Source organism: Agelaius phoeniceus, chromosome 26 (genome assembly GCF_051311805.1).
Source record: "Agelaius phoeniceus isolate bAgePho1 chromosome 26, bAgePho1.hap1, whole genome shotgun sequence".
NCBI classification, from domain to species: Eukaryota; Metazoa; Chordata; class Aves; order Passeriformes; family Icteridae; genus Agelaius; species Agelaius phoeniceus.
This window is the reverse complement of record NC_135290.1, coordinates 3,946,327-3,973,051: the sequence shown is the minus strand read 5'-3', so window position 1 is coordinate 3,973,051 and position 26,725 is coordinate 3,946,327. Positions and strand designations below refer to the sequence as shown.

The 26,725-nt window shown below is 53.8% G+C and overlaps 1 protein-coding gene and 3 pseudogenes across 1 annotated transcript; all 4 read left to right on the top strand.

Moving 5' to 3' along the window:
- The first annotated feature begins 5,243 nt into the window (after positions 1 to 5,243).
- On the top strand, positions 5,244 to 6,003 carry LOC143695744 (feather keratin Cos2-2-like; annotated as a pseudogene).
- Positions 6,004 to 11,726: 5,723 nt separating this feature from the next.
- LOC129131078 (feather keratin Cos1-2-like) lies at positions 11,727 to 12,495 on the top strand. The gene is given in 3 exon segments (XM_077190816.1): positions 11,727 to 11,756; positions 11,758 to 11,866; positions 12,179 to 12,495. Coding segments are annotated over 3 exon segments (456 nt in total).
- A 4,326-nt stretch (positions 12,496 to 16,821) lies between these two features.
- Positions 16,822 to 17,596, top strand: LOC129130800 (feather keratin Cos1-2-like; annotated as a pseudogene).
- A 4,353-nt stretch (positions 17,597 to 21,949) lies between these two features.
- On the top strand, positions 21,950 to 22,718 carry LOC129130801 (feather keratin Cos1-2-like; annotated as a pseudogene).
- The last annotated feature ends 4,007 nt before the right edge of the window (positions 22,719 to 26,725 follow it).

Below are 26,725 nucleotides of genomic sequence, written 5' to 3'. Positions count from 1 at the left end.
GTCAAATGTGCACCATCCCAGTTAATGGTAGGGGCTGTGGCCTGATTTCCTGCACTGCAGCCTCTATTTCCTGCCTTCTGCCCTGTGCGTTCCTATCTAAAGAATCCTTTAAGGGCCAGGAAATTAGAGATCCGAGAACTTCCAGGATATAAACACGTCAGAGGAGGCAGCACCATGGTCTGGTGGCATTCCATGCAGGCTCATGACCTGAACCTGTGTCATTCCTGTGGGTTTCTTTGTGGCAAAGCTCTCAGAGCATCACTCTCATTCTTCCTCTATCCCTGCCCATCTCTCCCGAATCCCTTTGTGACATCCCATGAGTTTTCACATGCAGCCTGTTTTCCTGGCCCATTTTGGGAATGGATAGAGGACAGAAGGTGTTCTTTGTGGTCTTGTTCCCTCTCTATTGCATCTCCCTTTGGTCAGCACTCCATGGCTGCCTCTGCAGCTCATTCCTGCTCTTGCCCTGGGCTGGACTCCGAGCTGTGCTTGGTGGCCCTTGGCTGGATGGATAGTGCCCAGCAAGCTGCTCTGTCAATCCCCTTTCTCAGGCAGAAAGACAAGAGAAAACCAAACTGATATCTACTTGAAGTTTGAGAGAAGGCATTTTTCCAAAGCTAAAATGAAAGATTATGCAAGCACAAGTACACTGGGAAAGAAAATCAGGGAATGGCCTCCTTCCCTTGAGAACTGAGCGCTGGCAATTTCCCAGGAAGCAGGGCTTCCTCCTGTGTCATGGTTGCTCATGATGGCTCACTTTGTACCTAAGGCTGCAGGAATGGGCTCTGTGAGAAGAGTCCAGTGGCTCCAGCCAGCTGTGACTGAGTCAGCTCCAGCTGTGTCCAAAGGGGACTCAGCGCTGCCCAGCACTGAGCACATTTGTCCCACTGCTGATGCCTCTGAGAAAGCAGATTTCATTGGCAATGGTTTGGGCTGGAAAGCAACTTCAAGGCCATTTCTTTCCCATTCCCCTTTCCTCAACAGGTGGGCACTCACTAAACCAGTTGTGTTTAAACCACCCACTTGCTCCAAGTTGTGTCCAGACTGGTGTTGCACCCATGCAGGGCTAAGGAATCTAAAGCCTTCCTGGACATGTTGTTTCTATGCTACACCTATCTCACAGAGCAAGGATATCTTTGCCAGTTTCAAGGCAAAGGTAACAAATAAAATTGCCCAGCAGGAGTTGTAACACTGTGCTTCCTCCACCCTTTTTCCAGTAAGCAAACTGGCGGAGTTGTCCGATAAAGAAGGAGGAATCAGAGGCCGAGGTTTGAATGCAAAAGGAACTTTATTGAGTCAAAAGAAGTGGAGCAGAAGGCTCAGAGAGGGCACCCAAGGGCGGCCATGAATATGCAGCAGGGCTGTCTGATGTCATGGGCTGCCAAGGGAAGGAAGCCAGCAGGTCCCACTAGGCTGGCATTGAGTAGTGGTGACAGGAAAGGAAGGGAAGAGAAAAAAGAGAAGAGGAGCAGAAGGAAGCAATTCTCTGATGGTCTAAACCCAATGTGTTAAGTTCTGCCATCATTCCATCACCATGATCCGAGTTCTTGGAGGTTCTTGTCTGAGGACGTTGGGGGCACCATCTTTAGCAGGGACGACAGCATCTGCTGCCACCATAGCAGTTGGTGATGCAGGAGATGTCAAAGCCGCCAGAGCTGATGGGCACTCCCTCAGAGCTGAGGATGCTGCCAACAGCAGCAGAGGTGGAGGATCCCACGGCGGTGTTCTGGGGGAAGGAGCTGAGGATGGGCCCAGGCAGGGTCACCAGCACAGCAGGCGGCTGAATGACAACGTGGGAGCTCTGGCACTGCCTGACACAGCACTCATTGCAGCTGCTGGCCAGCGGGCAGGGCCCACAGGACTGGCAGCAAGGCTCACAGGGCCGGCACTGCTGGCACTTCTCAGAGCAGGACATGTCTGGAGCCTGGCGCTGCACCTGGCACAGAGGGCAGGGAGGAAGCAGAGCACACGCACGCCTCAGACACAGCCCGCAAGGCACCCCCAGCAGCACAAGGCCCCTGCTGCCTGCACAGCTCCAGCCTGGCCAGCCCCAACCTGGGCATCCTTTGCCTCAGCCCAGCACGCTCCTTTCCAGCTCAGCCAGGCCCAGCTCTGCTCCTGCCTAACCTGGAGGAAAATCAGCACCTCAGCCCAGCCCCAGCCTCTGCACAGAACACACGCTCTCCCCTCTGCCCACACCAGCACCATTGCAGAACAGCCCCAGAAGGACAAGGAGCAGCAACAAGGGCCACAAAGGTCAATGCTGCCATGCACAGGGTGCAGGAGAAAGGGGCTTCCAACTCACCTGGTTCCCAAGGAGCAGGAGGTGACAGGAGAGGTGGAGAGAGCCCCCAGTTGGGCTGCCTTTTATCCTGGCCCCACAGTGCCTCAGGGCCCACAGTTTGTGCTGTGTAGGTGACGATATTCCTGCATGATCCCAAATGAATGGAAAGATCTCTAGGAATAGTATGGCATGAGTTGGATTTTCCCCTGACTTTGCATTTCCTGGCTTACCTCATTCCCACTCCCTCTCAGATACTTCTTCTGTATGCTGGTATGAGAGATTCAAGATTTCCTGGGGGCAAGGATGTGTCAGACTGGGCAATAGACATGCACTTAGTGCAGAAGAGATCCCGGGGATGGAGGTGATGCCAACATGGGGCACTCTTTTGGAATTTTTATGTTTCTGATGCCTGCAGGGGCCCCTCCTTTCCCAGCCCTTCTGTCTTTGGCTCATCACCCTAGGCCTCCCTTGATTTTGATCCTTTTTCTTCTCTTAAAATCTCTTTGGATTCCTTCTCTGACTGCACAGTCTCTGAGGCACCTGTTGCACTACTGCCTGAACCACAGTGTGTGTGTGTGTGTCTGCACATCCTTGTGATTCTGCACTTGTGTGAACACACCCCTGCGTGCTGCAATCCTACATTGGGAGTGTTCTGCATAGGGGAGAGCACTTGTCTGCAACCATACACTAGGGAATTCCATTTAAGCATTGCTGCACTGTGAGTGATGTCTAGAGCCAACAATATCCTGGATTAGAACAAGGAAAGTAGAAGTGTTGGCCAGTGCTTCCTACTCCAAGTTTTGACTGCAGTCCAGAGCCTCAGGGGCCACCAAGGTGGTGCTGGAGCTGGGCTTGGGACACTGGGCTTTCATGGAGGCTCTGGCAGTCCTGGGGATTAATGTCTACACATCAGTGATTGGCAGCCCAATTTCAGACCTCGCTCCTTTGTCTGTATTAGCAGGAGGTTTGGGGATTAGAGCAGGAGGAAGCTGAATGCCAGGATCTTGATTCTTTGAGTCCCTGCTGAAGGGAAGATGGGGTGAACACATTCAATCAAGGGAGCCTGGAGACAACTCTCTTCATTGCTGGTACTCAGTAGAGCGGGGTTTGGCCTCTATGGAACAGGGGTTTGAGCTTTACATGGCCACATCTTCTTATTCAGAGCACCTGTCCTCCTGGAGGAACTGAAGGGCCATGCCTGGTCTCTGCTCCACGGGGAGAGTCAATTGGTCTCTGTATGGGATGGGAAGGAAGGCCATTCCCAGCATCTTTCTCTACTTCTTTAGAAAGGGGTCAGAGTCTTTTGCCTAAAGAAGCATCTTTCGTGCTCTCTGTAAAGGTGAGCCAGCCTTGTCTCAGGAATGTGTCAATCCCCAAATTGACAGATCTCCATCCAATCTCATGTCAGGCTGTAGAGATGCCTGGCTCAGTAGGTGTCCCACCATAGCTTTTGCTCTTTGGCAGCTCTCACCCAGCGTTCTCTCCTTTTCCAAATCACCTCTGATTAAATGTCTCCATTATGGAGGGAATTAGATTTGTTTGGCTTACCACTACTGTCTACCACTATCTGTAAGATTTACTGAAGAATATATCAATCTCTGCCACAACCTGGAAGGAGGTAGTGTGGAAATTGGTGTTGGCTTCTTCCACCAAGGAACTAAAGTTCTTGACTCTCCCTGTGCCACCCAGAACATCTATGCTACATTTCAGAGCAAGACAGTATCTGTACCCTCATCCCTTCAATTCCGTTCATGCATTTGTTGTAAGGCCTTGGTGCCCACCTCACTCAGCACCAGTCTGAGTGGTAGAATTGGCCTAGACAGGATAAGACTGTGTCCCATCCCAGTGGAAAAGTCTAGGACATAAGGACTGATGTGTGTCTCAAACACGAAGAGCTGGATGCCCCTGGGGCCAGCCAAGGCTTGTGGGTGTGTTGAGTTTGTTCATGTTCCCCACAGCAGCCCTGGCAGGGCTGTGCTGTGCACTGGGTGTTACAAAGGTGCTGGTAACACTCCAGTCCTTTGGCTCCTGCTGAGCCCTGCTCAAACAGCACCAGCACTGTCTCTCCAACATTCCCTTCCCCATCAGGAGCTGGGGGGTGGCAAGATCCTGGGAGTGGACAAAACTCAGACACTTGACCCAAACTGAGTCAAAGAGATATTCTGTGCCATATGACATGAGCTCAGACACAAGAGCTAAGGAAAGGAGACACAAGGGTGGGCAATTGTAATTTGCAATGTTTACCTTCAAGTCACACCACTACATGTGCTCAACCCTGCTTCCTGGGAAGGGGCCAGATAGAACTTTCTGGTTGGAAGTAGAGCATAAATAGTGGGGTTTTCTTCCAGTTTACTGCTGCATGCACAATCTTTTGAGTATGTTTTGGCAAACATTCAAATCTTAATATTCAAGTTGATTTCCTACTTATTTTGCCATCTCTGTTCACCTCAGAATGGAGAATCATAGAGTGGCTGCAGGACACTTGCTGTCCAGCCAAGGTCAACCCAGCACAGCTGGTAATAACACCCAAGGATCGTTGGTAAGAACATGTGGTGAGAAAGACCAGCATGTGGCTGGAGAAGAGACCCTAGGGAGGCAGGGCAGCACTTTTCTGGGAGAAGTGTCCTTACTGTGGCTACTGGAAAGGAACAAAATCCAGCACAAGAAAAGAGCAGGAACGAGGTGGAGAAACGAGCATGGATTGTTGACCAATTAGGCTGACCTACTGGAGAGGAATCAAAATGCAACACGTGCCTGCATGGAATGCCACCAGACCATGATCCAAGCATTCTGTCCACTCTGATGTGTTTATACCCCAGAAATTCTTGTGCCTCCCATCCCGACCCTAACAGAAAACTTCAGATAGGAACACATATGGCAGAAGCCAGGAAATGAAAAGGCAGAAATGCAGGAAAGCAGGATACAGCCCCTACCATTAACTGGACGGTGCACATTTGAAATGAGCTGGTCACAAAATTATGGCTTCCACTAAGGTGCCTGTGGGCCTGAGGCAGGGCAGGACTGCTATAAAAGGCAGCCCAAGTCTCTGCTCTCCCATCCACTTCTCTCACCTCCTTCTCTTCAGGAATCAGGTGAGTGGGAAGCCTCTTCTCCTGTTGCTGCTTCAAGAGCAGCTCTTGCCTGGCTGGAGTTCTCAGCTGAGAGGGGCTGTCTTAGCACAGGGCTGGGAGCTGCTTGTGCTGCGAGAGGGCAGGGCAGAGAAGGTCTTGTGCAGACAGAGAGAGGCTGGGACTTGGCTGAGGTGGCTCCTGGGCTTTGTGCTGGGCACTGCAATGTGGGCCAGGAAGAGCCTTGGCTGCAGGGTGTTTGGGTGCACTGCTGCTTCTCACATGTCCTCACTTTGTGCTTCTCCCTGCCCTCTGTGCCAGGTGCACCTGTGATCCCCAGCCATGTCCTGCTGCCCGCCCTGCAACCCCTGTGGCCAGTCCTGTGGGCCCTGCCCGCTGGCCAGCAGCTGCAATGAGTGCTGTGTCAGGCAGTGCCAGAGCTCCCACGTTGTCATTCAGCCGCCTGCTGTGCTGGTGACCCTGCCTGGGCCCATCCTCAGCTCCTCCCCACAGAACACCGCCGTGGGATCCTCCACCTCTGCTGCTGTTGGCAACATCCTCAGCTGTGGCGGAGTGCCCATCAGCTCTGGGGGCTTTGACATCTCCTGCATCACCAACTGCTATGGCAGCAGTTGTTGTCGTCCCTGCTAAATCTGCTGGTGACATCCTTAAGGAAGAACCTCCAAGACCTCAGAACATGGTGTTGGAATGAAGATGGAAGTTTTGGAATGTTAAATTTATGCTTTATCTTATTGTAGCCTTCTACAACTCTCTTCCCTTTCTTTTGCATCCCTTTCCTGTCACCACCATGCAATGTCAGCTTAGTGGGACCTGTTGGCTTCTCTCCCTCCCTATCTCTGGAGGCCAGGCAGATGGACACCCCCACTGCACCTTAGTGGCTGCTCCAGATGCCTTCTGTGAGCCTCCTCCTTTTCTTATTTAGTCTCAATAAAGTTGTTTTGCATCCAAGCCTTGGCCTCTGATTTTCTTTTCATCTGTGGCATGATCTTCCAGGGAGCTCAGGAGAAAACGTTGAGAAGTAGAGGGTGGGACTCCCTACAGTCGATTTGACTTTTTTCCCTTTACGTGGTAGCTATCAAACACATCCATGGCTACTCAACTTGAATGACTCTCAGGGTGAAGATGGCAGGGAATGGAAACCAGGGGGGCCTGGAGAAGTCCCACAACCTCTTTTCTTCCAACTGTCCTCACATTTAATGTTAATCCCAGCTTCTGTCCAGACAGGCAGGACCGAGGGGTTTCATGATTAGCATTCTATCAGCCACACAAAATAGCTGATTTGGAACAGGTTTTCTCTGGGGTCCTTTGCTGGTTCATCCAGGAACCACCAATCTTCCTCCAATGTTGCAAAATGCAACCAAGGGGGGATTTTTTTACCATGCCCCTTTTAGATTGTCTCCTACTTATCTCCAAATAGGTTCTGGTTTGATACTGCCCAAATGCCAGGCACCAAAATTCATTGGCTCACCCTCTTCTGCTATAGTTGGGCAGAGGAGAGGGGAAAAAAATTAACAAAGGGCTCATGAGTTAGGTAAGGACTGGGAGAAAAACACTCCAAGGACAAAACAGATTCAAATTTCAAGTTTTAAAATAAATTTATTATTAACCGAGTCAGAGGAGGGTAATGAGAAGTAAGTCTTTAAACCACCTTTTTTTCACTCCCAGCCTCTCCCTCTTATTCACTGATAGTGAATGGAGGCAGAGCATGTGGGTTTTGGTCAGCTCCTAACTCAAGATCTTCTGTTTGCTCAGGGACAGGAGTCTTTTCTCTGCTATGCCATGGGGTCCCTCCCACGGGCAAACAGTCTTCCCCAAACTGCTGTGGCATGGGTCACTCATCCATGGGGTGCAGTTTTCTAAGGATAGGCTGTTCTAGTTTGGAAGCAAGGGCTCTCTCCCTCTCTCTCTGGAAGCAGGAGCCCTCTTGCTGTATTTGGGTCTCCCACTGGATCACAGCTTTCTCTGGCATCCACCCGCTCCAGCGTGAGCCCTTTTCCCATGAGCTCCAGTGGATCTCTGCATCCACCGTGGACTTCATGGATTACAGGGGGACAGTTTGTTTCACCATGGTCCTTGCCATGGCTTGCAGAAGAATCTTGGCTCCAATGCTTGAAGCACTTCCTCCCCCTCTTTTTTCCACTGACCTTGGTGCCACCATGTTGCTTTCCCTTACATGTCCTCACTTCCTCCTCTTCTCTCACTAGAAGAAGAACTGCTGCTTTTAGGTACTATTGCCAAAAAGTTCCAGCAATTGAAAGATTCCTAGAGGAGTGCTGAGAAGTCGATTCATCTACCATCTGCATGGGCAAGTTCCTCACCATGTTTTTGCCACCAGCCATGCAGCCCTGCCAACATGCTCTGAGTGCACCAGGCATTCAGTTAAAGAGATATTTTTTTATCATATGCACTGATTATATATCCATTAGAAAGCCCAAGACACTTGACTTATTTGACATAGTTGCCATCCTTTTCATATGTCCTTCTATACTTCTTGGGAGTCTGTCCTGAAGCCTGATGTCCTTCTTAGGTAGCTGGTGCTCCCCTGCTACATTTTAGTGAGGCCAATATTGTTGTTTAGCAGAACTTCTGCTTTGTCTGTCTTGCAGAACTGAGCTGCCCCCCTACATGCCATTTGCAGGACTTCTGTTTGCCTAATTTACATCCTTAAGGTATTTCTCCTAGACTGTGTTGTTTGTGGATACTCTTCTTATCAGAATTAAATGCTGTTCTTCATGACGGTCCTTTTCAACTTCCCTACCTCCACCCCCAGACATGGCTAAACTCTTTTCCTCAAATGCCTCATTCTCTTTAACAGAAACATTTTCCCATAGCTCCTGGCTGAGGACAAAGGCCAGTGTGGCCACAGCACTCCTCCCACTTTGAGGAGACACCAGAAGCCTGTCACCTCAAAATTTCTTCATGATTCTGGAGCAATGACCGTGGGAAACAGCACAGGGCCCCAAGGCTGCCTGGAGGTGGCATCACAGGCATGGCCTGGGATTGGGATTGCCCTTGAGAGATGTGGGTGCTGTGGCCCTGTCCAGGCTCCTGCAGAGAAGGAACTGGGGGCTGAGTGTGTGTCAGTGGCTGGCACTGCTGGGCAGGGAAGGCCCTACAGGCCGTGCAATGGCTGCCCTGAGAGCTCAGCTCAGGCCCAGCTTGCACACACAGCCAGGGCACTGACACACTGCCAGCCTGGCCAGGTGTGCTCAGAGATGAGCCCAGAGCCCAGAGCCCAGCACGGGCACAGGCACACGGCCAGGGGCCTGCACACAAGGGCCCTGCCCTGTGCCCAACCATCCCCGTGCAGGCCAGAGGCTCTCAGGGGCTGTTCCCAGCAGAGCACAAGCACAGGCATGTGCAGACACTTTCACACACTGGGGCCACAGCCACACTGCCACACACATGATTGTGGGGGAGCACGTGGGGCAGAGGCCTGAGGAAGGGATGGGACTGAGGAGATGCTGGGGAGCTCCCAGCCAGAGCAGATTCTGGCAACACCAAGCAGGACAGAAGCTCAGGCAGCACTGCTACAGGAGTCTCATGCACTGTGAAGGACGAGGAGGAAGGCAAAGAGGTTTTACCTCAAAGGCAAGGCATGAAGGACAGCGGTTGGCTGATGAGCCAAAGCCTGGAGGGCTGGGAGAAGATGAGCCACTTCCAGTCAGCAGTAACATGAAATGTCCAAAAGAATGCCTCAGGCAGCCATCACCTGCCTCCTTGTGATCCTTTCTGCACCTAGTTCATGTCTCTTACCCACACGGACACATCCTTGGCCCCAAGAATCATGGAATCTTGCATACCAGCACTCAGAAGAAGTGTCCCTGAGGGATTGGGAATGAGGTAAGCCAGGAAATGCAAAGTCATGGTAGAGGGAAAATCCAACTCATGCCATTCCATTCCCAGAGATCTTTCCATTCATTTGGGATCATGCAGGAATATCGTCACCTACACAGCACAAACTGTGGGCCCTGAGGCACTGTGGGGCCAGGATAAAAGGCAGCCCAACTGGGGGCTCTCTCCACCTCTCCTGTCACCTCCTGCTCCTTGGGAACCAGGTGAGTTGGAAGCCCCTTTCTCCTGCACCCTGTGCATGGCAGCATTGACCTTTGTGGCCCTTGTTGCTGCTCCTTGTCCTTCTGGGGCTGTTCTGCAATGGTGCTGGTGTGGGCAGAGGGGAGAGCGTGTGTTCTGTGCAGAGGCTGGGGCTGGGCTGAGGTGCTGATTTTGCTCCAGGTTAGGCAGGAGCAGAGCTGGGCCTGGCTGAGCTGGGAAGGAGCGTGCTGGGCTGAGGCAAAGGATGCCCAGGTTGGGGCTGGCCAGGCTGGAGCTGTGCAGGCAGCAGGGGCCTTGTGCTGCTGGGGGTGCCTTGCGGGCTGTGTCTGAGGTGTGCGTGTGCTCTGCTTCCTCCCTGCCCTCTGTGCCAGGTGCAGCACCAGGCTCCAGACATGTCCTGCTCTGAGAAGTGCCAGCAGTGCCGGCCCTGTGAGCCTTGCTGCCAGTCCTGTGGGCCCTGCCCGCTGGCCAGCAGCTGCAATGAGTGCTGTGTCAGGCAGTGCCAGAGCTCCCACGTTGTCATTGAACCCTCCCCTGTGCTGGTGACCCTGCCTGGGCCCATCCTCAGCTCCTTCCCCCAGAACACCGCCGTGGGATCCTCCACCTCTGCTGCTGTTGGCAGCATCCTCAGCTCTGAGGGAGTGCCCATCAGCTCTGGGGGCTTTGACATCTCCTGCATCACCAACTGCTATGGTGGCAGCAGATGCTGTCGTCCCTGCTAAAGATGGTGCCGCCAACGTCCTCAGGCAAGAACCTCCAAGAACTCGGATCATGGTGATGGAATGAGAAAGGAATTCTGGAATATTGGATTTAAGGCTTTGGACTATTGTCTCCTTTTCTTCTCCTTTTTTTTTTTCTCTTCCCTTCCTTTCCTGTCACCACCACTCAATGCCAGCCTAGTGGGACCTTTTGGCCTCCTTCCATTGGCAGCCCAGAACATCAGACATCCTCACTTCATCGTAGTGGCTTCCCTCAGTTGCTTTCTTTGAGCCTTCTCCTTCTCTACTTTTGACTCAATAAAGTTCCTGTTGCATTCAAACCTCGGCCTCTGATTCCTCCTTCTTTCTGTGACAACTCTTCCAATTTGCTCACTTGGAAATGGGTGGAGGAAGCACAGCTTTGCAATCCCTGCAGTGCCATTTTATTTGTTCCTTTTCCCTTGGAGCTGACAAAGATGTTCCTCTATGTGAGGCTGTTGAGGCATTGTAATAAACTACCCAGGAAGGGTTTTAGATTCCTCAACCCTGGAAGTGTGCCTGACCAGGATGGACACAGCTTGGAGCAAGCTGGTTTAGTGAGTGCCCACCTGTTGAGGAAGGGAGGAGTGGAAAGAAATGGTCTTGAAGTTGCCTTCCAGCCCAAACCATTTTTAAGGAAATCTGCTTTCTCAGAGGCATCAGCAGTGGGACAAATGTGCTCAGTGCTGGGCAGTGCTGAGTCCCCTTTGGACACAGCTGGAGCTGACTCAGTCACAGCTGGCTGGAGCCACTGGACTCTTCTCACAGAGCCCATTCCTGCAGCCTTAGGTACAAAGTGAGCCATCATGAGCAACCATGACACAGGAGGAAGCCCTGCTTCCTGGGAAATTGCCAGCGCTCACTTCTCAAGGGAAGGAGGCCAATCCCTGATTTTCTTTCCCAGTGTACTTGTGCTTGCATAATCTTTTATTTTAGCTTTGGAAAACTGCCTTCTCTCAAACTTCAAGTTGGTATCAGTTTGGTTTTCTCTTGTCTTTCTGCCTGAGAAAGGGGATTGACAGAGCAGCTTGCTGGGCACCATCCATCCAGCCAAGGGCCACCAAGCACAGCTCAGAGTCCAGCCCAGGGCAAGAGGGGGAATGAGCTGCAGAAGCAGCCATGGAGTGCTGACCAAAGGGAGATGCAATAGAAAGGAAATAAGACCACAAAGAACACCTTCTGTCCTCTATCCATTCCCAAAATGAGCCAGGAAAACAGGCTGCATGTGAAAACTCATGAGATGTCACAAAGGGATGCAGGAGAGATGGGCAGGGATAGAGGAAGAATGAGAGTGATGCCCTGAGAGCTTTGCCACAAAGAAACCCACAGGAATGACACAAGTTCAGGTCATGAGCCTGCATGGAATGCCACCAGACCATGATGCAAATATTCTGCCTCCTCTGACGTGTTTATATCCTGGAAGTTCTTGGATCTCTCATTGCTGGCACTAGAAGGATTCTTTAGATAGGAACGCACAGGGCAGAAGCCAGGAAATAGAGGCTGCAGTGCAGGAAATCAGGCCACAGCCCCTACCATTAACTGGGATGGTGCACATTTGACATGAGCTGGTCACAAAATTATGGCTTCCACTAAGGTGCCTGTGGGCCTGAGGCAGGGCAGGTCTGCTATAAAAGGCAGCACAAGTCTCTGCTCTCTCATCCACTTCTCTCACCTCCTTCTCCTCTTCAGGAATCAGGTGAGTGGGAAGCCCCTTCTCCTTCTCCTGCTGCAGCTTCAAGAGCAGCTCTTGCCTGGCTGGAGGTCTCAGCTGAGAGAGGCTACAAGAGCCCAGGGCTGGGAGCTGCTTGTGCTGCGAGAGGGCAGGGGAGAGAAGGTCTTGTGCAGACAGAGAGAGGCTGGGACTTGGCTGAGGTGTCTCCTGGGCTTTGCGCTGGGCACTGCAATGTGGGCCAGGAGGTGCCTTGGCTGCAGGGGGTTTGGGTGCACTGCTGCTTCTCACATGTCCTCACTTTGTGCTTCTCCCTGCCCTCTGTGCACGGTGCACCTGTGAGCCCCAGCCATGTCCTGCTGCAAGCCCTGTGACCCTTGCTGCCAGCCCTGTGGGCCCTGCCCGCTGGCCAGCAGCTGCAATGAGTGCTGTGTCAGGCAGTGCCAGAGCTCCCACGTTGTCATTGAACCCTCCCCTGTGCTGGTGACCCTGCCTGGGCCCATCCTCAGCTCCTTCCCCCAGAACACCGCCGTGGGATCCTCCACCTCTGCTGCTGTTGGCAGCATCCTCAGCTCTGGCGGAGTGCCCATCAGCTCTGGGGGCTTTGACATCTCCTGCATCACCAACTGTTATGGCAGCAGTTGTTGTCGCCCCTGCTAAAGCTGCTGCAGACATCCTCAGGCAAGAACCTCCACAACCTCAGAACATGGAGCTGCACTGAAGATGGATCTTTGTGCCCTTCATTAATGCTGTTTCCTTCCACTCTCTTCCCTTCCCTGCCTTTCCTATCTGCACCACCAATGCCTGCCCAGTGGGGCCTGTTTGCCTCCCTCCATCCCTCTGCAGGCCAGGCAAATGGACACCCCCACTGTCCCCCTGTGTCTACTCCTGGTGTCCTCTTTGTGCTACCTCCTTCTCTTCCTTTGACTCAATAAAGTTCTTTTGCATCCAAACCTGGCCCTCTGCTTTCTCCTTCCGTGTTTGGGAACTCTTCCATTCAGCTCACGGCTAAAGCTGGAGGAAGACGAGGGTGGATGCTCCGTGGTGGCCTTTGCTTTGTGGCTTTTCTATTGTAGCTCCCAAACAAATCCCTGGCTTCCACAAAATAATGATCATCACAAAAAGTTGATGTCAAATGGTGACAGAGAATGGGAACCAGCAGTGCCTGGGGATATTCCACAACCTCCTCTCGCCAAACACCTCCCTCACATTAGTCTTTTGCTCAGCTTCTAAGTTCACAGGCAGAGCTGAATGGTTGCACAGGATCAAGTGAGCACGACAATGGAACCAAAACCAAAAGTATCCTCACACCATGTTGAAGGCTGCCACTGTTTCCTCTTCTGGATTTGAGAGTGGAAAAACTCCCCCATATTCCAGCATTCACCTCCCAGACATGGATAACAGTTTCTCTCCACATCCCTCAATTTCATTGACAGCATCATTTTCCCACAGTTCCTGGAATATGGGGCAAAGGCCTCTGTGGTCAGGGGACTCCCCCATCCCCACAGACCCCCAGAACTCTGCCACATCAATTCTTCTCCATGAGTCGGGAACAAGGACCCTGGGCAACAGCTGAGGGCTCCACGGCTGCCTGGAGGCAACACCAAAGGAATGCCCTGGGATTGGGATTGCCCTTGAGAGATGTGGGTGCTGTGGCCCTGTCCAGGCTCCTCCAGAGAAGGAACTGGGGGCTGAGTGTGTGTCAGTGGCTGGCACTGCTGGGCAGGGAAGGCCCTACAGGCCGTGCAATGGCTGGGCTGAGAGCTCAGCTCAGGCCCAGCTTGCACACACAGCCAGGGCACTGACACACTGCCAGCCTGGCCAGGTGTGCTCAGAGATGAGCCCAGAGCACAGAGCCCAGCACACGGGCACAGGCACACGGCCAGGGGCCTGCACACAAGGGCCCTGCCCTGTGCCCAACCATCCCCGTGCAGGCCAGAGGCTCTCAGGGGCTGTTCCCAGCAGAGCACAAGCACAGGCATGTGCAGACACTGGCACACACTGGGGCCACAGCCACACTGCCACACACATGATTGTGGGGGAGCACGTGGGGCAGAGGCCTGAGGAAGGGATGGGACTGAGGAGATGCTGGGGAGCTCCCAGCCAGAGCAGATTCTGGCAACACCAAGCAGGGCAGAAGCTCAGGCAGCACTGCTACAGGAGTCTCATGCACTGTGAAGGACGAGGAGGAAGGCAAAGAGGTTTTACCTCAAAGGCAAGGCATGAAGGACAGCGGTTGGCTGATGAGTCAAAGCCTGGAGGGCTGGGAGAAGATGAGGCACTTCCAGTCAGCAGGAACATGAAATGTCCCAAAGAATGCCTCAGGCAGCCATCACCTGCCTCCCTGTGATCCTTTCTGCACCTAGTTCATGTCTCTTACCCACACGGACACATCCTTGGCCCCAGGAATCATGGAATCTTGCATACCAGCACTCAGAAGAAGTGTCCCTGAGGGATTGGGAATGAGGTAAGCCAGGAAATGCAAAGTCATGGTAGAGGGAAAATCCAACTCATGCCATTCCATTCCCAGAGATCTTTCCATTCATTTGGGATCATGCAGGACTATCGTCACCTACACAGCACAAACTGTGGGCCCTGAGGCACTGTGGGGCCAGGATAAAAGGCAGCCCAACTGGGGGCTCTCTCCACCTCTCCTGTCACCTCCTGCTCCTTGGGAACCAGGTGAGTTGGAAGCCCCTTTCTCCTGCACCCTGTGCATGGCAGCATTGACCTTTGTGGCCCTTGTTGCTGCTCCTTGTCCTTCTGGGGCTGTTCTGCAATGGTGCTGGTGTGGGCAGAGGGGAGAGCGTGTGTTCTGTGCAGAGGCTGAGGCTGGGCTGAGGTGCTGATTTTGCTCCAGGTTAGGCAGGAGCAGAGCTGGGCCTGGCTGAGCTGGGAAGGAGCGTGCTGGGCTGAGGCAAAGGATGCCCAGGTTGGGGCTGGCCAGGCTGGAGCTGTGCAGGCAGCAGGGGCCTTGTGCTGCTGGGGGTGCCTTGCGGGCTGTGTCTGAGGCGTGCGTGTGCTCTGCTTCCTCCCTGCCCTCTGTGCCAGGTGCAGCGCCAGGCTCCAGACATGTCCTGCTCTGAGAAGTGCCAGCAGTGCCGGCCCTGTGAGCCTTGCTGCCAATCCTGTGGGCCCTGCCCGCTGGCCAGCAGCTGCAATGAGTGCTGTGTCAGGCAGTGCCAGAGCTCCCACGTTGTCATTCAGCCGCCTGCTGTGCTGGTGACCCTGCCTGGGCCCATCCTCAGCTCCTTCCCCCAGAACACCGCCGTGGGATCCTCCACCTCTGCTGCTGTTGGCAGCATCCTCAGCTCTGAGGGAGTGCCCATCAGCTCTGGCGGCTTTGACATCTCCTGCATCTCCAACTGCTATGGTGGCAGCAGATGCTGTCGTCCCTGCTAAAGATGGTGCCGCCAACCTCCTCAGGCCAGAACCTCCAAGAACTCGGATCATGGTGATGGAATGATGGCAGAACTTAACACATTGGGTTCAGACCATCAGAGAATTGCTTCCTTCTTCTCCTCTTCTCTTTTTCCTCTTCCCTTCCTTTCCTGTCACCACTACTCAATGCCAGCCTAGTTGGACCTGCTGGCTTCCTTCCCTTGGCAGCCCAGGACATCAGACAGCCCTGCTGCATATTCATGGCTGCCCTTGGGGGCCCTCTCTGAGCCTTCTGCTCCACTTCTTTTGACTCAATAAAGTTCCTGTTGCATTCAAACCTCGGCCTCTGATTCCTCCTTCTTTATCGGACAACTCCGCCAGTTTGCTTACTGGAAAAAGGGTGGAGGAAGCACAGTGTTGCAACTCCTGCAGTGCCATTTTCTTTGTTACCTTTGCCTTGAAAGTGGCAAAGATATCCTCTCTCTGTGAGATCGGTGAGGCATAGAAACAACATGTCCAGGAAGGCTTTAGATTCCTCAGCCCTGCAAGTGTGCAACATCAGTCTGGACACAGCTTGGAGCAAGTGGGTGGTTTAAACACAACTGGCTTAGTGAGTGCCCACCTGTTGAGGAAAGGAGAATGGGAAAGAAATGGTTTTGAAGTTGCTTTCCAGCCCAAGCCATTGCCAATGAAATCTGCTTTCTCAGAGGCATCAGCAGTGGGACAAATGTGCTCAGTGCTGGGCAGTGCTGAGTCCCCTTTGGACACAGCTGGAGCTGACTCAGTCACAGCTGGCTGGAGCCACTGGACTCTTCTCACAGAGCCCATTCCTGCAGCCTTAGGTACAAAGTGAGCCATCATGAGCAACCATGACACAGGAGGAAGCCCTGCTTCCTGGGAAATTGCCAGCGCTCAGTTCTCAAGGGAAGGAGGCCATTCCCTGATTTTCTTTCCCAGTGTACTTGTGCTTGCATAAACTTTCATTTTAGCTTTGGAAAACTGCCTTCTCTCAAACTTCAAGTAGATATCAGTTTGGTTTTCTCTTGTCTTTCTGCCTGAGAAAGGGGATTGACAGAGCAGCTTGCTGGGCACCATCCATCCAGCCAAGGGCCACCAAGCACAGCTCAGAGTCCAGCCCAGGGCAAGAGCAGGAACGAGCTGCAGAAGCAGCCATGGAGTGCTGACCAAAGGGAGATGCAATAGAGAGGGAACAAGACCACAAAGAACACCTTCTGTCCTCTATCCATTCCCAAAATGGGCCAGGAAAACAGGCTGCATGTGAAAACTCATGGGATGTCACAAAGGGATGCGGGAGAGATGGGCCGGGATAGAGGAAGAATGAGAGTGATGCCCTGAGAGCTTTGCCACAAAGAAACCCACAGGAATGACACAGGTTCAGGTCATGAGCCTGCATGGAATGCCACCAGACCATGGTGCTGCCTCCTCTGACGTGTTTATATCCTGGAAGTTCTTGGATCTCTCATTGCTGGCACTAGAAGGATTCTTTAGATAGGAACGCACAGGGCAGAAGCCAGGAAATAGAGGCTGCAGTACAGGAAATCAGGCCACAGCCCCTACCATTAACTGGGATGGTGCACATTTGACATGAGCTGGTCACAAAATTATGGCTTCCACTAAGGTGCCTGTGGGCCTGAGGCAGGGCAGGACTGCTATAAAAGGCAGCCCAAGTCTCTGTTCTCTCATCCACTTCTCTCACCTCCTTCTCCTCTTCAGGAATCAGGTGAGTGGGAAGCCTCTTCTCCTCCTCCTGCTGCTGCTGCTTCAAGAGCAGCTCTTGCCTGCCTGGAGGTCTCAGCTGAGAGGGGCTACAAGAGCCCAGGGCTGGGAGCTGCTTGTGCTGGGAGAGGGCAGGGGAGAGAAGGTCTTGTGCAGACAGAGAGAGGCTGGGACTTGTCTGAGGTGGCTCCTGGGCTTTGAGCTGGGCACTGCAATGTGGGCCAGGAGGTGCCTGGGCTGCAGGGTGTTTGGGTGCACTGCTGCTTCTCAAGAAATGTCCTTACTTTTTTCTTCTCCCTGCCCTCTGTGCCAGGTGCACCTGTGAGCCCCAGCCATGTCCTGCTGCAAGCCCTGTGACCCTTGCTGCCAGCCCTGTGGGCCCTGCCCGCTGGCCAGCAGCTGCAATGAGTGCTGTGTCAGGCAGTGCCAGAGCTCCCACGTTGTCATTGAACCCTCCCCTGTGCTGGTGACCCTGCCTGGGCCCATCCTCAGCTCCTTCCCCCAGAACACCGCCGTGGGATCCTCCACCTCTGCTGCTGTTGGCAACATCCTCAGCTGTGGCGGAGTGCCCATCAGCTCTGGGGGCTTTGACATCTCCTGCATCACCAACTGCTATGGCAGCAGTTGTTGTCGCCCCTGCTAAAGCTGCTGCAGACATCCTCAGGCAAGAACCTCCACAACCTCAGAACATGGAGCTGCACTGAAGATGGATCTTTGGAACAATGGATTTGTGCCCTTCATTTACTCCTGTTTCCTTCCACTCTCTTCCCTTCCCTGCCTTTCCTGTCTGCACCACCCAATGCCAGCCCAGTGGGGCCTGTTTGCCTCCCTCCATCCCTCTGCAGGCCAGGCAAATGGACACCCCCACTGTCCCCCTGTATCTACTCCTGGTGTCCTCTTTGAGCTGCCTCCTTCTCTTCCTTTGACTCAATAAAATTCTTTTGCATCCAAACCTGGCCCTCTACTTTCTCCTTCCGTGTTTGGGAACTCTTCCATTCAGCTCACGGCTAAAGCTGGAGGAACCCAAGGGTGGATGCTCCGTGGTGGCCTTTGCTTTGTGGCTTTTCTATTGTAGCTCCCAAACAAATCCCTGGCTTCCCCAAAATAGTGATTATCAGGAGAAGATGATGTCAAATGGTGACAGAGAATGGGAACCAGCAGTGCCTGGGGATATTCCACAACCTCCTCTCGCCAAACACCTCCCTCACATTAGTCTTGTGCTCAGCTTCTAAGTTCACAGGCAGAGCTGAATAAGGTTTCACAGGATCAAGTGAGCACGACAATGGAACCAAAACCAAAAGTATCCTCACACCATGTTGAAGGCTGCCACTGTTTCCTCTTTTGCATTTGAGAGAGCACAAACTCGCCCATATTCCGGCATTCACCTCCCAGACATGGATAACAGTTTCTCTCCACATCCCTCAATTTTATTGACAGCATCATTTTCCCACAGCTCCTGGAATATGGGGCAAAGGCCTCTGTGGTCAGGGGACTCCCCCATCCCCACAGTGCCACTCGAACCCTGTCATATCACCCCTTCTCCATGAGTCGGGAACAAGGAACCTGGGCAACAGCTGAGGGCCCCAAGGCTGCATGGAGGCACCACCAAAGGAATGCCCTGGGATTGGGATTGCCCTTGAGAGATGTGGGTGCTGTGGCCCTGTCCAGGCTCCTGCAGAGAAGGAACTGGGGGCTGAGTGTGTGTCAGTGGCTGGCACTGCTGGGCAGGGAAGGCCCTACAGGCCGTGCAATGGCTGCCCTGAGAGCTCAGCTCAGGCCCAGCTTGCACACACAGCCAGGGCACTGACACACTGCCAGCCTGGCCAGGTGTGCTCAGAGATGAGCCCAGAGCACAGAGCCCAGCACACGGGCACAGGCACACGGCCAGGGGGCTGCACACAAGGGCCCTGCCCTGTGCCCAACCATCCCCGTGCAGGCCAGAGGCTCTCAGGGGCTGTTCCCAGCAGAGCACAAGCACAGGCATGTGCAGACACTGGCACACACTGGGGCCACAGCCACACTGCCACACACATGATTGTGGGGGAGCACGTGGGGCAGAGGCCTGAGGAAGGGATGGGACTGAGGAGATGCTGGGGAGCTCCCAGCCAGAGCAGATTCTGGCAACACCAAGCAGGACAGAAGCTCAGGCAGCACTGCTACAGGAGTCTCATGCACTGTGGAGGACGAGGAGGAAGGCAAAGAGGTTTTACCTCAAAGGCAAGGCATGAAGGACAGCGGTTGGCTGATGAGCCAAAGCCTGGAGGGCTGGGAGAAGATGAGGCACTTCCAGTCAGCAGGAACATGAAATGTCCAAAAGAATGCCTCAGGCACCCATCACCTGCCTCCCTGTGATCCTTTCTGCACCTAGTTCATGTCTCTTACCCACACGGACACATCCTTGGCCCCAGGAATCATGGAATCTTGCATACCAGCACTCAGAAGAAGTGTCCCTGAGGGATTGGGAATGAGGTAAGCCAGGAAATGCAAAGTCATGGTAGAGGGAAAATCCAACTCATGCCATTCCATTCCCAGAGATCTTTCCATTCATTTGGGATCATGCAGGAATATCGTCACCTACACAGCACAAACTGTGGGCCCTGAGGCACTGTGGGGCCAGGATAAAAGGCAGCCCAACTGGGGGCTCTCTCCACCACTCCTGTCACCTCCTGCTCCTTGGGAACCAGGTGAGTTGGAAGCCCCTTTCTCCTGCACCCTGTGCATGGCAGCATTGACCTTTGTGGCCCTTGTTGCTGCTCCTTGTCCTTCTGGGGCTGTTCTGCAATGGTGCTGGTGTGGGCAGAGGGGAGAGCGTGTGTTCTGTGCAGAGGCTGAGGCTGGGCTGAGGTGCTGATTTTGCTCCAGGTTAGGCAGGAGCAGAGCTGGGCCTGGCTGAGCTGGGAAGGAGCGTGCTGGGCTGAGGCAAAGGATGCCCAGGTTGGGGCTGGCCAGGCTGGAGCTGTGCAGGCAGCAGGGGCCTTGTGCTGCTGGGGGTGCCTTGCGGGCTGTGTCTGAGGTGTGCGTGTGCTCTGCTTCCTCCCTGCCCTCTGTGCCAGGTGCAGCGCCAGGCTCCAGACATGTCCTGCTCTGAGAAGTGCCAGCAGTGCCGGCCCTGTGAGCCTTGCTGCCAGTCCTGTGGGCCCTGCCCGCTGGCCAGCAGCTGCAATGAGTGCTGTGTCAGGCAGTGCCAGAGCTCCCACGTTGTCATTCAGCCGCCTGCTGTGCTGGTGACCCTGCCTGGGCCCATCCTCAGCTCCTTCCCCCAGAACACCGCCGTGGGATCCTCCACCTCTGCTGCTGTTGGCAGCATCCTCAGCTCTGAGGGAGTGCCCATCAGCTCTGGCGGCTTTGACATCTCCTGCATCACCAACTGCTATGGTGGCAGCAGATGCTGTCGTCCCTGCTAAAGATGGTGCCGCCAACCTCCTCAGGCCAGAACCTCCAAGAGCTCGGATCATGGTGATGGAATGATGGCAGAACTTAACACATTGGGTTTAGGCCATCAGAGAATTGCTTCCTTCTTCTCCTCTTCTCTTTTTTCTCTTCCCTTCCTTTCCTGTCACCACTACTCAATGCCAGCCTAGTGGGACCTGCTGGCTTCCTTCCCTTGGCAGCCCATGACATCAGACATCCCCGCTGCATATTCATGGCCGCCCTTGGGCGCCCTCTCTGAGCCTTCTGCTCCCCTTCTTTTGACTCAATAAAGTTCCTTTTGCATTCAAACCACAGCCTCTGATTCCTCCTTCTTTATCGGACAACTCCGCCAGTTTGCTTACTGGAAAAAGGGTGGAGGAAGCACAGTGTTGCAACTCCTGCAGTGCGATTTTCTTTATTACCTTTGCCTTGAAAGTGGCAAAGATATCCTCTCTCTGTGAGATCGGTGAGGCATAGAAACAACATGTCCAGGATGGCTTTAGATTCCTCAGCCCTGCAAGTGTGCAACATCAGTCTGGACACAGCTTGGAGCAAGTGGGTGGTTTAAACACAACTGGTTTAGTGAGTGCCCACCTGTTGAGGAAAGGAGTATGGGAAAGAAATGGTTTTGAAGTTGCTTTCCAGCCCAAGCCATTGCCAATGAAATCTGCTTTCTCAGAGGCATCAGCAGTGGGACAAATGTGCTCAGTGCTGGGCAGCGCTGAGTCCCCTTTGGACACAGCTGGAGCTGACTCAGTCACAGCTGGCTGGAGCCACTGGACTCTTCTCACAGAGCCCATTCCTGCAGCCTTAGGTACAAAGTGAGCCATCATGAGCAACCATGACACAGGAGGAAGCCCTGCTTCCTGGGAAATTGCCAGCGCTCAGTTCTCAAGGGAAGGAGGCCATTCCCTGATTTTCTTTCCCAGTGTACTTGTGCTTGCATAAACTTTCATTTTAGCTTTGGAAAACTGCCTTCTCTCAAACTTCAAGTAGTTATCAGTTTGGTTTTCTCTTGTCTTTCTGCCTGAGAAAGGGGATTGACAGAGCAGCTTGCTGGGCACTATCCATCCAGCCAAGAGCCACCAAGCACAGCTCGGAGTCCAGCCCAGGGCAAGAGCAGGAACGAGCTGCAGAGGCAGCCATGGAGTGCTGACCAAAGGGAGATGCAATAGAGAGGAAACAAGACCACAAAGAACACCTTCTGTCCTCTATCCATTCCCAAAATGGGCCAGGAAAACAGGCTGCATGTGAAAACTCATGGGATGTCACAAAGGGATGCGGGAGAGATGGGCAGGGATAGAGGAAGAATGAGAGTGATGCCCTGAGAGCTTTGCCACAAAGAAACCCACAGGAATGACACAAGTTCAGGTCATGAGCCTGCATGGAATGCCACCAGACCATGATGCAAGCATTCTCCCTATTCTAACGTGTTTATATCCTGGAAGTTCTTGGATCTCTCATTGCTGGCACTAGAAGGATTCTTTAGATAGGAACGCACAGGGCAGAAGCCAGGAAATAGAGGCTGCAGTGCAGGAAATCAGGCCACAGCCCCTACCATTAACTGGGATGGTGCACATTTGACATGAGCTGGTCACAAAATTATGGCTTCCACTAAGGTGCCTGTGAGCCTGAGGCAGGGCAGGACTGCTATAAAAGGCAGCCCAAGTCTCTGCTCTCTCGTCCACTTCTCTCACCTCCTTCTCCTCTTCAGGAATCAGGTGAGTGGGAAGCCTCTTCTCCTCCTCCTGCTGCTGCTTCAAGAGCAGCTCTTGCCTGGCTGGAGGTCTCAGCTGAGAGGGGCTACAAGAGCCCAGGGCTGGGAGCTGCTTGTGCTGGGAGAGGGCAGGGCAGAGAAGGTCTTGTGCAGACAGAGAGAGGCTGGGACATGGCTGAGGTGGCTCCTGGGCTTTGAGCTGGGCACTGCAATGTGGGCCAGGAGGTGCCTTGGCTGCAGGGTGTTTGGGTGCAGTGCTGCTTCTCACATGTCCTCACTTTGTGCTTCTCCCTGCCCTCTGTGCCAGGTGCACCTGTGATCCCAAGCCATGTCCTGCTGCAAGCCCTGTGACCCTTGCTGCCAGCCCTGTGGGCCCTGCCCGCTGGCCAGCAGCTGCAATGAGTGCTGTGTCAGGCAGTGCCAGAGCTCCCACGTTGTCATTGAACCCTCCCCTGTGCTGGTGACCCTGCCTGGGCCCATCCTCAGCTCCTTCCCCCAGAACACCGCCGTGGGATCCTCCACCTCTGCTGCTGTTGGCAACATCCTCAGCTCTGGCGGAGTGCCCATCAGCTCTGGGGGCTTTGACATCTCCTGCATCACCAACTGCTATGGCAGCAGTTGTTGTCGCCCCTGCTAAAGCTGCTGCAGACATCCTCAGGCAAGAACCTCCACAACCTCAGAACATGGAGCTGCACTGAAGATGGATCTTTGGAACAATGGATTTGTGCCCTTCATTAATGCTGTTTTCTTGCACTCTCTTCCCTTCCCTGCCTTTCCTATCTGCACCACCCAATGCCAGCCTAGTGGGGCCTGTTTGCCTCCCTCCATCCCTCTGCAGGCCAGGCAGATGGACACCCCCACTGTCCCCCTGTATCTACTCCTGGTGTCCTCTTTGTGCTACCTCCTTCTCTTCCTTTGACTCAATAAAGTTCTTTTGCATCCAAACCTGGCCCTCTACTTTCTCCTTCCGTGTTTGGGAACTCTTCCATTCAGCTCACGGCTAAAGCTGGAGGAAGACGAGGGTGGATGCTCCGTGGTGGCCTTTGCTTTGTGGCTTTTCTATTGTAGCTCCCAAACAAATCCCTGGCTTCCCCAAAATAGTGATCATCAGGAGAAGATGATGTCAAATGGTGACAGAGAATGGGAACCAGCAGTGCCTGGGGATATTCCACAACCTCCTCTCTTCAAACACCTCCCTCACATTAGTCTTGTGCTCAGCTTCTAAGTTCACAGGCTTAGCTGAATAAGGTTTCACAGGATCAAGTGAGCACGACAATGGAACCAAAAGCAAAAGTATCCTCACACCATGTTGAAGGCTGCCACTGTTTCCTCTTTTGCATTTGAGAGAGCACAAACTCGCCCATATTCCGGCATTCACCTCCCAGACACGGATAACAGTTTCTCTCCACATCCCTCAATTTCATTGACAGCATCATTTTCCCACAGCTCCTGGAATATGGGGCAAAGGCCTCTGTGGTCAGGGGACTCCCCCATCCCCACAGAGCCACTCGAACCCTGTCATATCAACCCTTCTCCATGAGTCGGGAACAAGGAACCTGGGCAACAGCTGAGGGCCCCAAGGCTGCCTGGAGGCACCACCAAAGGAATGGCCTGGGTTTAGGATTGTCTTTGAGAGATGTGGGTGCTGTGGCCCTGTCCAGGCTCCTGCAGAGAAGGAACTGGGGGCTGAGTGTGTGTCAGTGGCTGGCACTGCTGGGCAGGGAAGGCCCTAGAGGCCGTGCAATGGCTGGGCTGAGAGCTCAGCTCAGGCCCAGCTTGCACACACAGCCAGGGCACTGACACACTGCCAGCCTGGCCAGGTGTGCTCAGAGATGAGCCCAGAGCACAGAGCCCAGCACACGGGCACAGGCACACGGCCAGGGGGCTGCACACAAGGGCCCTGCCCTGTGCCCAACCATCCCCGTGCAGGCCAGAGGCTCTCAGGGGCTGTTCCCAGCAGAGCACAAGCACAGGCATGTGCAGACACTGGCACACACTGGGGCCACAGCCACACTGCCACACACATGATTGTGGGGGAGCACGTGGGGCAGAGGCCTGAGGAAGGGATGGGACTGAGGAGATGCTGGGGAGCTCCCAGCCAGAGCAGATTCTGGCAACACCAAGCAGGGCAGAAGCTCAGGCAGCACTTCTACAGGAGTCTCATGCACTGTGGAGGACGAGGAGGAAGGCAAAGAGGTTTTACCTCAAAGGCAAGGCATGAAGGACAGCGGTTGGCTGATGAGCCAAAGCCTGGAGGGCTGGGAGAAGATGAGGCACTTCCACTCAGCAGGAACATGAAATGTCCAAAAGAATGCCTCAGGCACCCATCACCTGCCTCCTTGCGATCCTTTCTGCACCTAGTTCATGTCTCTTACCCACACGGACACATCCTTGGCCCCAGGAATCATGGAATCTTGCATACCAGCACTCAGAAGAAGTGTCCCTGAGGGATTGGGAATGAGGTAAGCCAGGAAATGCAAAGTCATGGTAGAGGGAAAATCCAACTCATGCCATTCCATTCCCAGAGATCTTTCCATTCATTTGGGATCATGCAGGAATATCGTCACCTACACAGCACAAACTGTGGGCCCTGAGGCACTGTGGGGCCAGGATAAAAGGCAGCCCAACTGGGGGCTCTCTCCACCTCTCCTGTCACCTCCTGCTCCTTGGGAACCAGGTGAGTTGGAAGCCCCTTTCTCCTGCACCCTGTGCATGGCAGCATTGACCTTTGTGGCCCTTGTTGCTGCTCCTTGTCCTTCTGGGGCTGTTCTGCAATGGTGCTGGTGTGGGCAGAGGGGAGAGCGTGTGTTCTGTGCAGAGGCTGGGGCTGGGCTGAGGTGCTGATTTTCCTCCAGGTTAGGCAGGAGCAGAGCTGGGCCTGGCTGAGCTGGGAAGGAGCGTGCTGGGCTGAGGCAAAGGATGCCCAGGTTGGGGCTGGCCAGGCTGGAGCTGTGCAGGCAGCAGGGGCCTTGTGCTGCTGGGGGTGCCTTGCGGGCTGTGTCTGAGGTGTGCGTGTGCTCTGCTTCCTCCCTGCCCTCTGTGCCAGGTGCAGCGCCAGGCTCCAGACATGTCCTGCTCTGAGAAGTGCCAGCAGTGCCGGCCCTGTGAGCCTTGCTGCCAGTCCTGTGGGCCCTGCCCGCTGGCCAGCAGCTGCAATGAGTGCTGTGTCAGGCAGTGCCAGAGCTCCCACGTTGTCATTCAGCCGCCTGCTGTGCTGGTGACCCTGCCTGGGCCCATCCTCAGCTCCTTCCCCCAGAACACCGCCGTGGGATCCTCCACCTCTGCTGCTGTTGGCAGCATCCTCAGCTCTGAGGGAGTGCCCATCAGCTCTGGCGGCTTTGACATCTCCTGCATCACCAACTGCTATGGTGGCAGCAGATGCTGTCGTCCCTGCTAAAGATGGTGCCGCCAACCTCCTCAGGCCAGAACCTCCAAGAGCTCGGATCATGGTGATGGAATGATGGCAGAACTTAACACATTGGGTTCAGACCATCAGAGAATTGCTTCCTTCTTCTCCTCTTCTCTTTTTTCTCTTCCCTTCCTTTCCTGTCACCACTACTCAATGCCAGCCTAGTGGGACCTGCTGGCTTCCTTCCCTTGGCAGCCCATGACATCAGACATCCCCGCTGCATATTCATGGCCGCCCTTGGGCGCCCTCTCTGAGCCTTCTGCTCCACTTCTTTTCACTCAATAAAGTTCCTTTTGCATTCAAACCACAGCCTCTGATTCCTCCTTCTTTATCGGACAACTCCGCCAGTTTGCTTACTGGAAAAAGGGTGGAGGAAGCACAGTGTTGCAACTCCTGCAGTGCGATTTTCTTTATTACCTTTGCCTTGAAAATGGCAAAGATATCCTCTCTCTGTGAGATCGGTGAGGCATAGAAACAACATGTCCAGGAAGGCTTTAGATTCCTCAGCCCTGCAAGTGTGCAACATCAGTCTGGACACAGCTTGGAGCAAGTGGGTGGTTTAAACACAACTGGTTTAGTGAGTGCCCACCTGTTGAGGAAAGGAGTATGGGAAAGAAATGGTTTTGAAGTTGCTTTCCAGCCCAAGCCATTGCCAATGAAATCTGCTTTCTCAGAGGCATCAGCAGTGGGACAAATGTGCTCAGTGCTGGGCAGCGCTGAGTCCCCTTTGGACACAGCTGGAGCTGACTCAGTCACAGCTGGCTGGAGCCACTGGACTCTTCTCACAGAGCCCATTCCTGCAGCCTTAGGTACAAAGTGAGCCATCATGAGCAACCATGACACAGGAGGAAGCCCTGCTTCCTGGGAAATTGCCAGCGCTCAGTTCTCAAGGGAAGGAGGCCATTCCCTGATTTTCTTTCCCAGTGTACTTGTGCTTGCATAAACTTTCATTTTAGCTTTGGAAAACTGCCTTCTCTCAAACTTCAAGTAGTTATCAGTTTGGTTTTCTCTTGTCTTTCTGCCTGAGAAAGGGGATTGACAGAGCAGCTTGCTGGGCACTATCCATCCAGCCAAGAGCCACCAAGCACAGCTCAGAGTCCAGCCCAGGGCAAGAGCAGGAACGAGCTGCAGAGGCAGCCATGGAGTGCTGACCAAAGGGAGATGCAATAGAGAGGAAACAAGACCACAAAGAACACCTTCTGTCCTCTATCCATTCCCAAAATGGGCCAGGAAAA